This window comes from Motacilla alba, chromosome 15 (assembly GCF_015832195.1).
Source record: "Motacilla alba alba isolate MOTALB_02 chromosome 15, Motacilla_alba_V1.0_pri, whole genome shotgun sequence".
NCBI classification, from domain to species: domain Eukaryota; kingdom Metazoa; phylum Chordata; class Aves; order Passeriformes; family Motacillidae; genus Motacilla; species Motacilla alba.
Genome location: NC_052030.1, coordinates 2,792,979 through 2,808,700, shown reverse-complemented (window position 1 = coordinate 2,808,700; position 15,722 = coordinate 2,792,979). Strand labels below are relative to the sequence as shown.

Here is a 15,722-nt window from a genome sequence, read left to right as displayed (position 1 = left end):
GCAGTGGACTAGTGATTTTCTTGAGTATTATTCTTTATGTGTGCTTGTAAGACACAACTCTGGGTTTTTTTTCTTCTGTACTTGCTCACTGTTTAACATTACTGGTCTGTTTTGATGTGCCCTTTAACATTTTCAGTCTGCTGCAGAAGTGGGAGAGGCTTGTCTCCTGGTTCAAAACCTCTTCCTTTATTAAAATATGACTGTTAGAATGGGAGAGCTTTGTTTTCTCCTGAAAGTCGAAAATTTAAACCCTAGTAAAATACATAGCAAAATCCTATGTTGCACTCTGGCTTACTAAATAATGTCTAAATTAATGAGTTAATTGACAAAACTTATGTAATGCAAAATGGCTGTGTAATTTCTTATTCCTTGTCTTTGGTGTTTTGTACATTAGAAAGCAAGATTATTAATGAGTAGAAAGACATTTATATAATTCAGAATGTCTCATTAGTGGCATGCGCATTCTGACTTTAAAGCTGAGATGAAATCAACTTGAAATGCTGGAAAAATCCCTTGGGAGTTTCTTTATAATTGCTGCTGTGCTTAATATTAGCACTGTAACAGTTCCCCCCTCCATTCGTTTCTTGTCTAATAGGTTAATCCTGCTCTTTGTCCCCATATATACAACGATCCTTGAAGAAAATAGAACTGTTGCCTTATTCAGGATTAGGGACCATTTGGTTTATTGAGGAGCAGTTCTCGATCAAAGGAATCTGTATGACCACTAAAAGGAGTTTGTTGTTCTAAACTACTGCTCTGTGTATAGTTCAGTTACTCCATCTCCGCCTTCCCGGGCTGTGGAAGAAGGGGGAGGAAGGGAATTGTTGCAAACCTGTTGCTATGGCCACGGAGCAGGGGCTGGGCTGCTTGTGCGGCTGGAATCCTCTGCATCAGCTGCTGCTCGGTGAGTCCTTCCTTACACTTTGCTACAGGATGAAAATGCTCCCTTTAGAAATGTTCTTTCGATTGCCAGTGAGAAATCAGTACCCTAATAAGGGTCCCCTCCCCCAGCAGCCCACGAGGTTTCCTTACATAACCAAATTGATGTAGCTCAGGTGAGACATCTGAATGCATTTGTGATTTTCATGTGAACATTATTCTTTTTTCATGTCAGACAGATTTCATTCTTTCTGAGCTGATCTTGGATGAAAGTTTGATGTTATGCCAAGAAACGTGGCAGCTTCATCTTTCCTCCCTTCTTCTGACCACATGAAATCTGGGATCCCTAACATTAATTAATGTACTTAGTGCAGAGGGATTTGAAACAATGATGAGCAAGATTTTTAAATTAAACACTGCAGAGTCCTTTGAGGGCTAAACTGCAAGCACTTGGCTTGAATTAAGTGAGCAATTCTCTGTCCTCCCAGGGAATTAGAGTTGGTGCCTTGTAGTTTCAGAAGGCCACTGTTTGCTACTACAGCTGTGCATACTGAGATGGTCCTGTTTGCATGAGGAACAGCTTTCCCTCCTTGCAGACTGAGTTGAAGAGCCACCAGTTGTACTAAAAAGAAAAAAGGAAAAAAAAGATGACAAGTCTGCAAGAACTTGGTTAGTCTTTATCATGTTGTCCCCGTATTGAGGTAATTCCTGAATACTGTGTTTCTCTTTACATATTTTCAGACTTGTAGAATTTAACTGAACTTTGAGAATGAAGTCCAGCCTAATGCATTTGGTTCCCCCAGTGAGCAGAGAAAGAATAATCTCCCAGTTTCCCAAGGTAAGTATTTTTTATCGCTTTGGTCACAGTATTTAGCTCCTGCCACACTGATCTATCTTTCCATTGTGCTAATATGGTATTTTAATTTAATTTAATGTACGCTTGTTGTCTTCTGTTATAATTGCAAATTATTTAAGATTCTTTCAAAGTTTAGTGTGACCTCATAGTCCCATTCAATGCTGATCTCTTTAATAACAATCCTCATTCTTCTTTCTAACCTTTACAAAAAGTGACTTCTGTGACAGAAGTGGTATCTTTCAGCAAAACAGTAATAATTACACGCATAAGAGCTCCAACACTGAGGGCAAAGAGGAGCCAGAGCTGACATTAAATTTGCCAAAAAAATCTAATTAGGAGTCTTTGGTTAGAGAATTTGAGGCAATTTTAATTTTCTGTTTGTACAAGAACCTTAGTCATACAGTAGATCAAATGTAGTAGGTACTGCAGAAACACAGACAAAATACCTTTGATGTCCCCAAAGACTTCTGTATTTGAAGTATAATAGAACCGTTAAGGACAGGGAAGGGCAAGGAATTAACACTTGTTTTTTTCAGTTGTTCAAAAGATCCTTTTAAGGGAGCTCACTTTTTTTTTCCATTCTTGATCTCAGCCACATATTTTGATTTTAATTTTATGAAAATACCACAGGTGTTTTAAGCAAATGCAAGGTAAAATGTATTTTCCTCATTTTTAACTAATTCTCAGTTAAAGGGCTAGTAGTTAAAACAGTGCTTCACACTTACATAAGATTGAAAAACTTCACAGTAATAATGACTTGCTGGTGGTATACTCCCCTCCGTGTTTGTCTTGTGTGTCTTAGATTGTTGGGATAATTGAAGGCATTTCCTGTGGCACAGAATGACGAGAAATGGATTTGGTCATGAGTGCTTAGGCAATGCTGGACACTGACACTCAGAAAGGTGCTCAAAGGATGGTGTTGTCCCAAGGAGTTTTAACAAACACAGCTCTGGGGAAACCTTCCTGCCTTCTAACCCAACCTACCCCTTTTCTTATGCCAGGATAATGCTGTTCTTGACAAACCCTGTGAACAATAATTTTATCTGTTTTTCCTGGCCAGTTTGACTTCTTGCCAAGCAGCCATCACCCAGTTTGTCCCAGCAGCTGTTCTCTCTTTTCAGTGGTACACACCTGAAGCCTGTCTGCAGTTTAAAGAGCACTTCCACGCACAGGTCAGGACTGCTTGTCAGCGGAGCACTGGAACAGCTGGGTAAGTTTGTAATAACCCAGGTAAGCAAGGAAGAAAGTATTTTAAGCTCTTAATAGCCTCCTTTCTTCATTGGCTTCCCCCCACCCCTGCCCCATCCCCGTTCCTCATATTCCTCCCTCCAGTTCAGCCCCTCCATGGGCAGTTCTCTGACCTGTTCCACAGTATGTTAATCAAGTGCCTCTTCTTCTGCTGGGATAGGTAGCATTGAAAAAATGGTGTCGTAGTTTAGAAATAAAAAGGTTTTTAACACCCTTTAAATAAACACTTAGTTCAAAAGATCTAACAGATCCAGCCTTGCTGTGTTCTCTGTAGGTGTTCCAAAGCAGCAGTTAATAAAGGCTTTGCAGGGATATAAAGGCAGCAGTTCTAAGTTTCTTGAAAAATCTGGGAATCTGGTTTTAGTCTTTTTGAAGTATACATGCTGAGGAGTTCTCTTAAAAGATTCCTTAAAACTGGAGCAAAAATCTGGTAAATATATAGCGTTTAAAAATGAGAATAAGCTGGTTTATGGTCTACTAATAATCTTGAAGTTGGTTTTTTCCCCTGCATTATCTCTCCACCAGAACTGTTACTACTACTGATTTGATCTCTGAAGCAAGGCAAGACAGCTAAACTGTGTTGAAATCATGACTATTCAGTAAAAATAAATAGCTGTACATTTTAGTGATAAATGCTTCTGGTTTCAATGTGAAGGATCCTCCATAAAGTGGAGCTCCTATGAATACTGACAATTAGCTCACTATTCCTCCAGCTCTAGAGCTGCTGACATGAGACTTGTCATGATATCCATCTTTAAATGCAACTTTATATTCATTTCACTCGGGAGTCTTGCTAAAAAAAAAATTTGCCGAAAATATGTCACCCTGAGAGACATCAGTGACTTTATTCCTTTTTTAGAAACACAGTCACTATCTTAGTTTTGTGTAAATTTGTTACAAGTGTCTGGACAATTTTCCAAGTAAGATGTGCTTATTGAATTGAGGTATTTTTTCCTTCCATTTCCTAGTTGTATTCGTTTGGGATTTTTATTATTAGGGGTTTTTTTATTTCTATAGTAAACCAACTCTCAATGTAATTTATTCTGGTAACAGAGTATAATGAAAAAGCTATATGGTTTGTCTTTGTGAATAGAATTAAACTACTTTTCTGTCTTTTCTGCTTTCTAGATATGATTATTATTTGGTCATTTAGGTAATTTTTTGGTGGAACGGGAGTAGGAACAGCAGCCAAAGTGTTTTGTACAGTACTTGTAAAGCTTGACAGGAATAGCCATTATCTTGCTTTTCCATTACCCCAACTAATAAAATATTTCTTTGTCCTTTGGAAAGCTAGTCTGATAAATTCAGCAGCTAATGGCTTTATTTAATACTCTCCTAACAGTCCATCATTGTGTTAAATGGTCTGATCTAGGGAGTTTTTTTCCCCCAGCAAAAATTAATGGAACTCACACCTCTAAACCATTCCTTACTCTTTGGCTTTTCCCTTAAGGTCATTGATTTTATTCAGTATTTTCTCAGTAGCAGTAATCAGGAGCACAGGGGCCTGTGGTCACCCAGTTAATGTTGACTGGCACATATAACTTTTTTTTTCTTTTCTTTTTTGGAAATGTTAATCATGCAGTTTACCAATCAATTTTTCAGCTATTTAGAGTAGATAACTTGGAATCAGCATCACATGGAAGTTGATGTAACCAGAAATAGTATTCAATAGAAGATTAACTCCTTTATTAAAAAGCCATTCCTTGATGGAAAAGAACTTTAAACCTCTTAAGCCATTTTTGTACCATTTGCACAGGAAATGTCAATCCAAGTTTAGGTCAACAAATGAACTTAAATTCACTTATCCACCTGGATCTCCTAAAAGAGACATGGGTTCAATTTGAAGAGTGCAGGCTGAGTCACCTAAAGCCCATCTGCTGTATCCTGTGGAAGGACCCAGAGCAAAGAGGATTATTTGCATGAAGCCAGGTTCAGATTAATATTATTCCAGATAGTCATAAAATGTATTGGCTCTAACCCTGTGGGTTGTTTTTCCCAGAGGCACATTCTGCAGTGGGTTATTTTCATTATCAGCAATTTCTTATTTCTGCACTTAGGACTTCATTTGTACTGTTAAATTCAATGAGAAACTTGGGATAAATTGGAATGCAAAGGATGCAGATACACTATGGTCTTATGTGTAAACCTATGTAAAATTATGCCAAATGCATATACTTATAGTCAAAGCAATTTTAATAGGATAAAATTTGTTCCACTAAATTGAAATTAAGAAAAAAACAGAGTAAGAAATGAACTATTTCTGCTCCAGAAGGGTTTGGTTTCTTGGTGGCTTTCTTTCTCGCAATTAAAGACTCAGACCATGCAGCACAGTGGCACGTAGATAGACTCAAGTCACGGGTACATGTGCTCCTCACTTGCAATTTAAAGATCTAAATCAGAATTTTTAGAAGGAGACTGTGAAATTACTACTAACACTACTACTACATGTAATATTTTCAAATACTTATAACAGGCTGAAAATATCCAAAGTGGTTGTGGTAGGAGACCTGCATGTTGGGAAAACCAGTCTTATCAACAGGTATGCTATATCTCAGCTGATGGTTGATTCTCCTGTTCCTCAGATAAATGTTGTAACGTTTCCATTGCTGGCTTTAGAGCAGCGCTTCATGGTTCTGGATTGAACCTGAACCAGTACTTTGTGGTTTTGTTATTAAATGAAGACAAAATGAAGTCAAGAGTATGAGACAGTCTTGATACATCAACACAGAAAGTTGTGCTCTAGCACTTCAATCAGTATATGTTACATTCTTAGGCATTTTTATCTAGTCAAATATGATACAGTGTTTTCTTAAGGAATCCAGTCTAAAGGCTAAACAATTAGAAAACAATTTGTGTCTGAGTCTAGGTTTCATTTGGGTCAATATTTATGACCCAAAATATGTTCCCTTGTAACTAAAACTGGAAGATACTGTACCTCCCTTGAGAGCCCAAAGATGTTTTATTCTGAGTCTCATATTATCCTGAGAGCTTACTAGATATATGTGCTTTCTAGTTTGTTGAACAGTATCTCCTTTTCTTTTAGTTAATGTCTTTATGGTTTTTTTGTCTGCTTCTACATTATATAGCAAATCCACAGTTAGTTTTTTCTTTTCTTCATAATTTACCCTAGATAGTGTTAGTTTTGCAGTTATTTGTACTTGTCTTACTAGTTTTTCATCCTCTTTTTTTCAATTGCAGATTTTGTAAAGATAATTTTGACCGAGACTACAAGGCAACCATTGGAGTAGATTTTGAGATTGAACGTTTTGAGATAATTGGAATGCCATATAACCTCCAGATGTGAGTTGAAAGAGCATGATTAAGCATTGCACAGAGTACAGTCTCAGCAGAGCTTGAATTGCTGCAGGCTGTAGTGGAATAAATATTTAAAAAATATAATACAATTGCACAAAGAATAATGTGATCTGAAGAAAAGATTCTGTCTCTGGACTTGCAGTTTTAGTAGAAATTTTACTCTTGGATTTCTTATGCCTAAAAAAATATTACAAGCTTGTAAATGAAAATTCATCTTGGATGTCTTGCACTTTTTCAGTGGAGTTCTGTCACTTTTACTCAACATTCATGAAAGAGAAGTGGAAGTTTTTGTCACAGCCACCAGTGCTGGTGTAACCCCAGTCTGTGATTTGAGTTTAGTAGGCACAGTGAACACTGAACTTGAATTTACTGGGGATTTTATTCCTGCAGTCATCAAAATTAATTATAAGATATCCAGTATTTCAACATCTCTTAATTAGCAGCTAATTAATTGTCCCTAAATCATAGAAAGGCTGGAGTGGTTTTATTAGAATGTGAACCTGACATGTTTGATTTTCAACTTTGCTTGTCAGACGAGTGGGAATCCTGCCTTTCTTCCACCTGCTTTGGGTCTGTGGAGTGGTGTCCCTTTGTGTTTCTGGTGGCCAGCAACATTGTTCTGTAGAGGGCATTATGGAATCATCTGTAGTGTGACCTAGAGCAGAAATAAGATGCTTTGCATGAGATATTTTAGTGCATGAATTTTAAAAACCTTTTTACTTAGGGACATTTTTTTTTTATGGTGAGATTGCTTGATGTTAATAAATGGCTCGTGGTATTTATTGAAAAATCCATTTCCCACTGATTTCACTTCAGTTGTGTTTGGGAAGTTTTGCCAGGTACTATCCTTTTGGAACTTGAGTCCTTCTAAAAACCCAGACTCATGCATTAGCGTTTTGCAAACTGAAGCAATACGGTCAGGTTGCATTATCTGCAAAGTCTTCAGAAGCTGGGTAGAACATTTCCATATGATAAGCACTAGTGCCCCCTCTTGCTGAGAGATTTCTATACAAGATATATTTGCAAGCATCCGTGGCTGGCAGTACAAGGCTACAACAAAACCTCTGTAGTGCTGGCAGTAGCTGAGGGCACTGCATATCGTGTTCATTAATGAGAAGGACATTCTTGATTTTATTTAATGGTGTCATTAGTACCTGCTAGACTGAGCTGCAGGTCTCTCATTTGTAGTGTAGAGACAGATATCTTATCTGGCAGTTGTAAGATTCTAACATGGGCTAATACATGACTTAGCTAGTATTAGCACAAAAAATTTACAAAACTAGATTGCCCTAGAAATACGTGCGAATTACATAGGTAAAAGAAAAAAATATTTTAAGAAAAGGACATTACCATGCAGAATACAAATATTTGAATTGTCTCCAAAATTATTAGTATTTATTAAGAAAAAGTAAAAATGGTGTTTGCATGTCCTCATTAACTAATAGAGCTTTACTGTATTTCTACCAGTAGTTAATGAATAACGTGTTCCAGATGGTGACACCTCCCTGGTATCACATTCTTCTCTGCCTTGTACCAGTCTGCTGCTTCATTAACATGTTTACTCAGGTTACCCTGGGTTTCATTAACCTGAAATTTCTTTTTTCCCCCCATTGCACAGATGGGACACAGCAGGTCAGGAGAAGTTCAAGTGCATTGCATCTGCTTACTACCGAGGAGCAGAGGGTGAGAGCAATATTAATTTGATCCTGCTTTTGTTGGGAGCCTGTATTTTGTACAGCAACCTTTATCCATATGTGCTTCTCAGGAAAGTACCTATAGACACACTGTGGTGGAATGGATTGTCTATTGTTGCAGGGAAGAAGGGATGAAGAAGTTAATGACTTGATGTGTTGTCACATCTGCAATCTCTGAGTGTTCTGATGGTGCTGTGATAGAAAGTGGCACTTGTGACTAGCGGGAAAGAATTTGAGGTTGGGTGAGATTAATGCTAGAGTTGGAAGTGGATATTTCTGGCTTTCCCTTTGGTAAGAGACAATGCTGTGGTAATTTGTGGTCCCACAATGAAAGGGTTGATAGCACTGTAGACTGCAGACTATAGATAAAACACTGAAGATAAGGACTTAGGTCTTATTGGGTACTAGAAAAAAAAAAAAAAAAGGAATGAGCAAATGGATAGTCTTCCACTTCCTATGTGGTAAATCTGTTCTTACACCTTATACATAAACATTCTCTCTGTTTAACTAGACAGGTTGGAGACACTTCTGATACACTTTCTAATTTAATTAACTTTTTTTCTGGTCTTCTCTTTTATTGCAGTTATAAAAACAGTGTTTGATCTGGCTGATATCCAAACTTTGGATCACACCAAGTAAGTTTCTGCATTTTGGCTTATCTTTTAAAGGTTTTTACAGCAGGTTTAATTGCCTTCCATATGTAGGTGTTAAGAGCTTGCTGGATCATGAGTGTATTTTCTATTGAGCTAAGAAATTAAAAATGACAGTTACTACTTTGGATTACATAGGGAGGGATTTTTCTGAAGAAAATGCAGAGCATAAATTTGAACTGCTTACACTTGACTTCCTTTAAAGTCAGTGCAGAGAGAGAGGCACTTCAGTGAAAGCTTGATCCTTCCAAAGCTAGACATGCAGCAAAAGATGAAGTGCACTCCAAAAGCTTTTCTTTTTGCTTCATTTGGTATAAATAGAATAACAGGCTGGAATCTAATGTAAATGATAAAATTGATGAGATGCATCTCATGCATAATGTCTCATGGGCCTTTCATTTTCTAGGTGCACTGTTATCCCAAATTTTTTTTCTCTAGTTTCTGTGGTTCTGATGGGAGATAGGCTGTCAAAAAGAGGAGAGAAAATTAAAACTCCAAGTATGTGTAGATACAGCTAAACTTACTAGTTCAGATCCTTGTAATTATTTGGTTACAACAACACACTAATTGTTATGAGTAAACTCATTCTGCTTCTAGTGCAGGCTGCAAAACCCTGCATGGATCTATGATCCACACTGCTGTCACAGCTCAGAGTATATGTATTTCTAACGTGCTGTTGTGACTGTAATGCAGGTACAGACTTCTTTACAACCTGTACTCTGTCTTATTTGAATGTGTACTATGGTGCTTAGCTCATTTACATAGGACTTTGTAAAATAATATATATATTAGTGTCTCTGCTTGGCTGAAAGTAATTGAAGCCTGTGAACCTGATTTCCCACACACGCACACACTCCCTCCCCTCCTTGACTTGTGTTGGATGACTCAAGAGAAACTTGATTGCCAGAGTAACAAGAATATAAAAGCTTGTGAGACAAGAATCATACAGCCTTCATAGGGAGCTGTTTTATAATGCTGAATAGATTATTTCACTCTTTATTCCCATTTGGATCTAACCTGCTATGTGGTTCATACCTTTTCAGTTGCTTCTCGCTTTCTTATTCCTTATCTCGCACCAAACTTTGCCCTCTCCCTTACACTGAGAAATATCCTCTCTGGGTGCTAAAATGATTATTGAATTTGTACTCTGCCATGGGTATGATTTTTCCTTAGTGGGAGACATGTATTCAAAGGAGTTGGAATAGCTACTGCTCTCTCTGTCTAGAAAAAAAGGCTTTTGATACTCTCACATAAGTTCTTCCATTCACTTTTCTTGTGACCCTATTATCTGTCATATTCTCCTGTACTCTTTGTTCCCTCTGACTGATTCTTGATTATTTTTTTCTTTTTTTTTCTTTTTTTTTCTTTTTCTTTTTTTATTTCAGACAGTGGTTAGAAGATGCATTGAGGGAGAATGAGCCAGATTCCAGCTTCATCTTTCTGGTTGGAACAAAAAAAGATTTGGTGGTGAGTAAATTGAGTGCAGATAAGGAAATCAGATTTCCTCTAGTTCCTCAAGCGATTTCCCTTGCAAGTTGTGCACAATGTCATTGAGATAAAGACCTTGAGTGAAAAACTTAAAAGGTAAATTGAACAGCCCACTTGAAACCAATTAAAGAAGAGACTCTGAAAAAAAGGGTAGTTAGTGAAATATTTATTGCATGACATTTTTCAAGCATAGTGATCTTGAAGGCTTTGTTGTTGTTCTGTAACTGTTCATAGGTTTTATTCTTTCTCTCCATTTAAAATAACTGCAGTATAAAATTTAGAGCATTATATGTATTTTTGTTATGGCAGCAAGCTTGACATGCTGGATATGAATCCTAGAAATATGGAATTCTAAGCTAGATCCTCACAAGTGAGTGTTAGAGTTCAGAGAGCTATTGGAAAAATTAGAGGGAAATTGGTTTTTAAGGAATGGTGTGTTCATTACTCAGGAACAGGGAAGGTTTCTTACTTGATTGAATATCACATAATTTTCAAAAGAACAGGGTGAATGCAGTCTCTCTATACAATTCTCAGTCTTGTGTTTGTCTTTCTGTAGAAAAAAGATTTTTAAAGCTTTGAAAACAAACTTGTTTATTCTGTTACTAGTTGGTCCTACAACTCTTCTGCTGAGAATGATGGAGTGACAAGGATTTAAAGACCATTAACAGGGCTGCTGACTTGATAGTTCTTTACCAGGGAATGTGTTAGATACAAGGGTCACTTGTTAACTCTTGTTTTGTTTCAGTGCTGTGGGAGCTGAGTGGAGATTTCCATCAGAAGCCAGTACTGAATAGTTGAACGTTCTTGTGGTCATGTCTGATTGCCCAAGTCTAGGCAAGGTCAGAAAGGCCACTGAGAAAACTGGAAGCATCACAGTGTAGGTGCTATGGCAGTGCCTGTGTGCTGTTGCCAGCCCAGGCACACTTCTGTTCAAGCTGTTCCATGTTGTTTGCTCAGTCAGATGCTGTGTGTGAAAGGACAGAGCTGGATGCCATCCGTTTTGCCAAGGAGATGCAGGCGGAGTACTGGTCGGTTTCAGCCAAAACAGGTAAATTACTGCAAAGGATGTAAAAATAGCATAACCACGAGGGCTGATGTTGGAGTGGGAGGAACTTATTATGCCCCCATTGCCAGTTTTTTTGTTGTTGTACTTGTGTTTTGTTGCTATGAGAAACTTCAGGCTTATTAATGGCTGATTTTATTTGAGCGTTTGTATGTGTGCTTTCACTGTCGAGTGTGCAGAAAGAAATAATCAAGCTGCTTTGCAGTATCTGAGCATGTATAATTCATAGATAGTTACATAAATACACATGTGCACTACTACTCAACGTTTGCAATGGAAAAAGATTACACCACAAAATGAATTCTCTCTGTTGCTGGCTAAAAATAAAGGTGCAGCACAGGATACAGTATTCCAAAATATGAAAATTAGAAATTCTTTCTGCAGTTATCAGAATGGGGAACAGATTGTTGGAGAGGCCTGTTCTGTCCCAATATTGAGCAGTCAGCTGTTCACAGATGTGCTTGTTATGCTTGATCATCTGTTGATGGGCCTTTATAAAAACACATAATTTCTGTCTTGTTTCCTAGGAGAAAATGTCAAAGAATTCTTTTCCCGAGTTGCTGCCTTGGCCTTTGAACAGTTCATGATAAAGGAGCTGGAGAGCACTCCTGGGCACAGGGCCCAAATTGGGGCAGGAAATCTCATCAGTATGTGGAGTTTTGCTTTTGGTGTGCATTTTTCTTGTTTAAAGTCTGAAGGCTTGGGGAGGTTTTTCAAGCATCAGAGCCAGTTTCAAACACCTGCAAGCATATTCCTATCATTGTCCACCCAGGTTTTAGCCTACAGGAGTGACTGAGCCCACATCCAGCTTTTGTTACCCTTAATATCAGATGGTATCATTTCTTGTATGTTGATTTTATAACTTTTTTCTTTCCACAGAGCTGGAGAAGAACATTGTGGAAGTTCCAGAAGACAATGCTCAAGTCAGCCTGAGCTGCTGCTGACTGTCAACTGTTTCTGCAAGTGCCACGCTTCTCTGCAGCAATGCTCTCAAACCAGAAATAGTGAGCTTTATTTTTAGAAATGAGGGAGGAAAAACTTACCCAAACTTTCTTGCTGAGAGTTCCCTCGCTGCTGCAGGCTCCCTGTGCAGGGTGGTACAATTGTTATGTAAACCTCCTCTGTGTAGCTGAAACATAGCATCCTTGTCTTAATGCAAGAAGACATTGCCAGTGCCGTGGGCTCACCTGTCTGCCAAAAAGGCTTGTAGTCAAAAATGATGTCATTTTAGTGTGGTGTTTTTTGATAATTCTCTAGAAATCTTAGCTAGTGAAGTGGCATTCTCTCGTGGGAGCAGGAAACAAGTGGCAGTTCAGAATGAAGGGTGGTATAAATATGGTTTTGCCTTTTAAAACAATAATGTAAAATAGCTCAGATTGCTTTTATGTATTCCAAGTATTTGAAAACTATTTGAAAATAAATATTTTAAAGTATCAGGCTTGGAAGTACACAAATGCAGACTGCATAGTTTCCACTCTGGTTTCTCCATCCAGCAAAAATGTTTATTACTTTTCATTTTCCACTTGAGAATCAGAGCCCAGTATTAAATATTTCCAAGCCTGAAAGAAGTCCAGGTAGGAACTTAGTTGTTTTAACACAGCTGTCTAATATTTTGAAAAATGTTGCCAGATAAGAATGCTATTCTTTTCCATTCTCTTGACTAAGAAAGAATGGTCACACAGGTGCATAAAATGGAAAACCTATAATTTCCCTCTAATTTTTCCAATAGCTCTCTGGACTATACTCTGCTGTATCTAGCTTAGAATTCCATGTTTCTAGTATCAATATCCAGCACGTCAGGCTTGCTGGCATTAAAATTATATAATGCTCTAAATTTCATATTGCAATTATTTTAAATGAAGAGAAGAAAAACCTATTAATAGTTACAAGGTACTGTTTCTTGAGTTATTTATTCAATCATTGCAGAAACAACAGTATCTTTAAAAATAATTATAACAGGACTCAGATTTGAGCTGTTGAGAAATAAAGACATTCGTAATAAATAAATGCATCAATCTGAAAATATTCTGGATTCTCTGCCATTTTCCCCACTTTGATAAGAAATTGGAAAAAGTGGAGAAAAGATAGCTTGAGCATGCTTTTTATTACTTTTTCCTTTTGACGTAAGTTAGAGCAGCTTCCTAGAATATGATGAATAGAGATCTAGGAACTCTGTGTCTTTTTTTATCAGACAATCTTCACTTTGGCAATTGTGCTGCCTGTTGGCAAGGACACAAATGTAGCATTTGGTGGAAAAAATGAATCTGTGAGGGTACAAAAGGAGCTCTTTATCCAAATGTGTAATATTTCGACCTTATGATGTTCTGTGCAGTTGTTCAGTTCCAAAGTCTGTTTCACAAGGGAGGTGAATTTACACTGTGCTCGTAACACAGGCTTTGGCTGGGTAGCCATGGCCTTTGTGTTTCCTGAGCCTGAGTGAGAGTGGAGATGGTTCACTCTGCTGCAGCAGATCAGGTTAGCTGGGCTTCAGTGCTGGCATGAGAGACAGTGTTTACACTGCAAAATGACTCAGGAACAAATCTAAGAAAAGATCCATTTGGGGTTTGTTTGGTTGGTTTTTTTTCTCACCAAGAAATACATCTCCTAAGGGTTTTTCTGTTGCTGAGCTCAATTATTGTACAAAGTCACAGAGATGCAATCTCTTCAACAACACGATCATGTTGCCTGGGAAATCAACTGGGACAGTTTTTTCTTAGGGATTCAGCACATTGCATGATGTCATTACTGTTTTGTATCATCTGGAGCTCCAAAAGCTTCACGTACAAATGTAATACTCTATCAGTCATCAGCTATCATGGGACAATAGCCTGAGTCTGTTTATTAAATGGTGGATGCTTTGAGACTGGGTGGTTTTTGTTTGGTGATTTGTTGGGGTTTTTGTTGTAGTTTTTTGTTTGTGTGTTTGTATTTGGGGGTTTTTTTGCTTGCTTGCTTGGTTTTAAGGGTATTAATATTTTTAGTGTGGTATTATATTAATAATTTATCATCTAAAACGAATCTTGGATCATGTTGCAAATGATGAGTTGCTTAGGAAAGCACAAAGGAAACTAACCATAGAAAATAAATATAAATTTGTAAGTTCTACCTGGCCAATGTTTTATCTCTGTAAATCCCTTCTATCAGCAACAATTGACTTTAAAGAAACCTTAATATTTTGGAAAACAGTGTTGAAAAAAACTTTATTAACTCTAGGTAGAGTAAACCACGATTTCTATACCAGTTGAAATCCCCTCAGTGATCATGGCAACAGTCACAGTCTCAGCTTCCATGTGGAATTTGCAGATGAGAAATTGAAGTAGCCTTTGGAGTCAGTCTGAAGCAAAGGTAAAGAGCAAATGTAATAATCCATTTCCCAAAAGAAGTACTGAAGTTGTGCTGTTTCTTGTCTTTAATAAGTAAAAGCTAATGTGTTCATGGATTGTGGATGCATTTGTGCTGAGCAAACCCTCTGGTAATGGATCAAAAGCCATTTAAGAAAGCCACCTGACAAAGTTAATTTCTTACTATAAAAGCCTTTTCTTTTAATTTTTAACAGTGTTATTCATCTTTCGAGTTATTATTTGACACTTAAGGTATGATTGTTTATACTTACATAGGTCATGGGATTCAGAATTCTCTGAATCCTGTTGGTTCCTTGCTCAGGTTCACATTGTGGTGGAACTGGAGTCCATTCTCCATGAATAAATCTGTCCCCCTCTGTGGGTTTTCAGCTTCCCATTAATAGTTAGAGGTTGATCTAATGTAACACACTGGTGAGTGAGTGCTCTGAACACTCTGTATCACATCTCTGAGCATGCAAGTCATAATGAAATGTTTGGCAAGTTGTAGGAGAATATGTATTTGGTGATGGAGAGGGTTGATCACTTTCCTGCATTTTTGGCCTGGAAGTTGTTCTCACAGTGAGAAATTGCCATTGTGTGAATTTGGAGAAGGAGAGTTCTTTTTTTTTTCCTCCAGGTTCATACAGCGATTTAGACTGAATGGGACTTCCCAGGACTTGTCAGCTTTGTCAAACTCCTCCAAGAATGCTGCTTTGTGTTAACAAAAATACCATTTTTTAGTTTCAGCCACATATTAATCAGAAACCATGGTTTATATCTAATTTTAAAAGTTCAGCTTATGTCCTACGGTTTTTTGTTTGTTTGTCCTTAAAAACCCCTGGTTCTTCCGCGTGGGATGGTGCTGAAGACCAGCTCTCGAGTGCCAGCTCTCGAGCGTTACCCGGAGCCAAGCGGCTCCTTCTTCCCGCAAGAGGGAGCCCGGCGGTCACTGCAGGATCGGATCCGTGCCGGCTCGGCAGCGCTTTGCGATCTCTCAGCGGCCAGCAGAGGGGATGTGCCGGGAAGGCCGGCCCGGGTTTAGCCCCTCAGCGCACGATTCTCAGTCTCAAATCACAGGTATGTGTCTGCCACCGTAGTTTTAAAGAAATTTTGTATCCAGTTAAAATACTGCTCTCTTCAATGCATAAAGTATCAGCAAAAATTCAGAGAATACTTCAAATCCCAGTG

At 38.0% G+C, this 15,722-nt stretch overlaps 1 protein-coding gene across 3 annotated transcripts; it reads left to right on the top strand.

Annotated features, from left to right (window-relative positions):
* Positions 1-829: 829 nt before the first annotated feature.
* RAB36 (RAB36, member RAS oncogene family) lies at positions 830-14,296 on the top strand. Of its 3 annotated transcripts, none has more exons than XM_038152647.1 (11): positions 830-904; positions 1,621-1,717; positions 2,857-2,945; positions 5,457-5,522; positions 6,182-6,283; positions 7,917-7,981; positions 8,576-8,627; positions 10,028-10,109; positions 11,088-11,178; positions 11,721-11,840; positions 12,073-14,296. In XM_038152647.1, the coding sequence occupies exons 2-11, from the start codon at positions 1,649-1,651 to the stop codon at positions 12,135-12,137; spliced, it is 801 nt and encodes a 266-aa protein (XP_038008575.1). In that variant the 5' UTR covers positions 830-904; positions 1,621-1,648; the 3' UTR covers positions 12,138-14,296. The 3 variants fall into 3 exon arrangements, with proteins under 3 accessions (XP_038008575.1, XP_038008577.1, XP_038008576.1); XM_038152648.1 differs by lacking the exon at positions 830-904 and adding an exon at positions 1,008-1,055; XM_038152649.1 differs by lacking the exon at positions 5,457-5,522 and having other exon boundaries at positions 833-904.
* Positions 14,297-15,722: the final 1,426 nt, after the last annotated feature.

Excerpts from the sequence above, each read along its gene's own strand:
- RAB36 (XM_038152647.1), top strand. The coding sequence starts at position 1,649 with ATGAAGTCCAGCCTAATGCATTTGGTTCCCCCAGTGAGCAGAGAAAGA. Across the intron at positions 7,982-8,575 it reads TTACTACCGAGGAGCAGAGG|TTATAAAAACAGTGTTTGAT; the intron begins GTGAGAGCAATA and ends CTTTTATTGCAG. Across the intron at positions 8,628-10,027 it reads CAAACTTTGGATCACACCAA|ACAGTGGTTAGAAGATGCAT; the intron begins GTAAGTTTCTGC and ends TTTTTATTTCAG.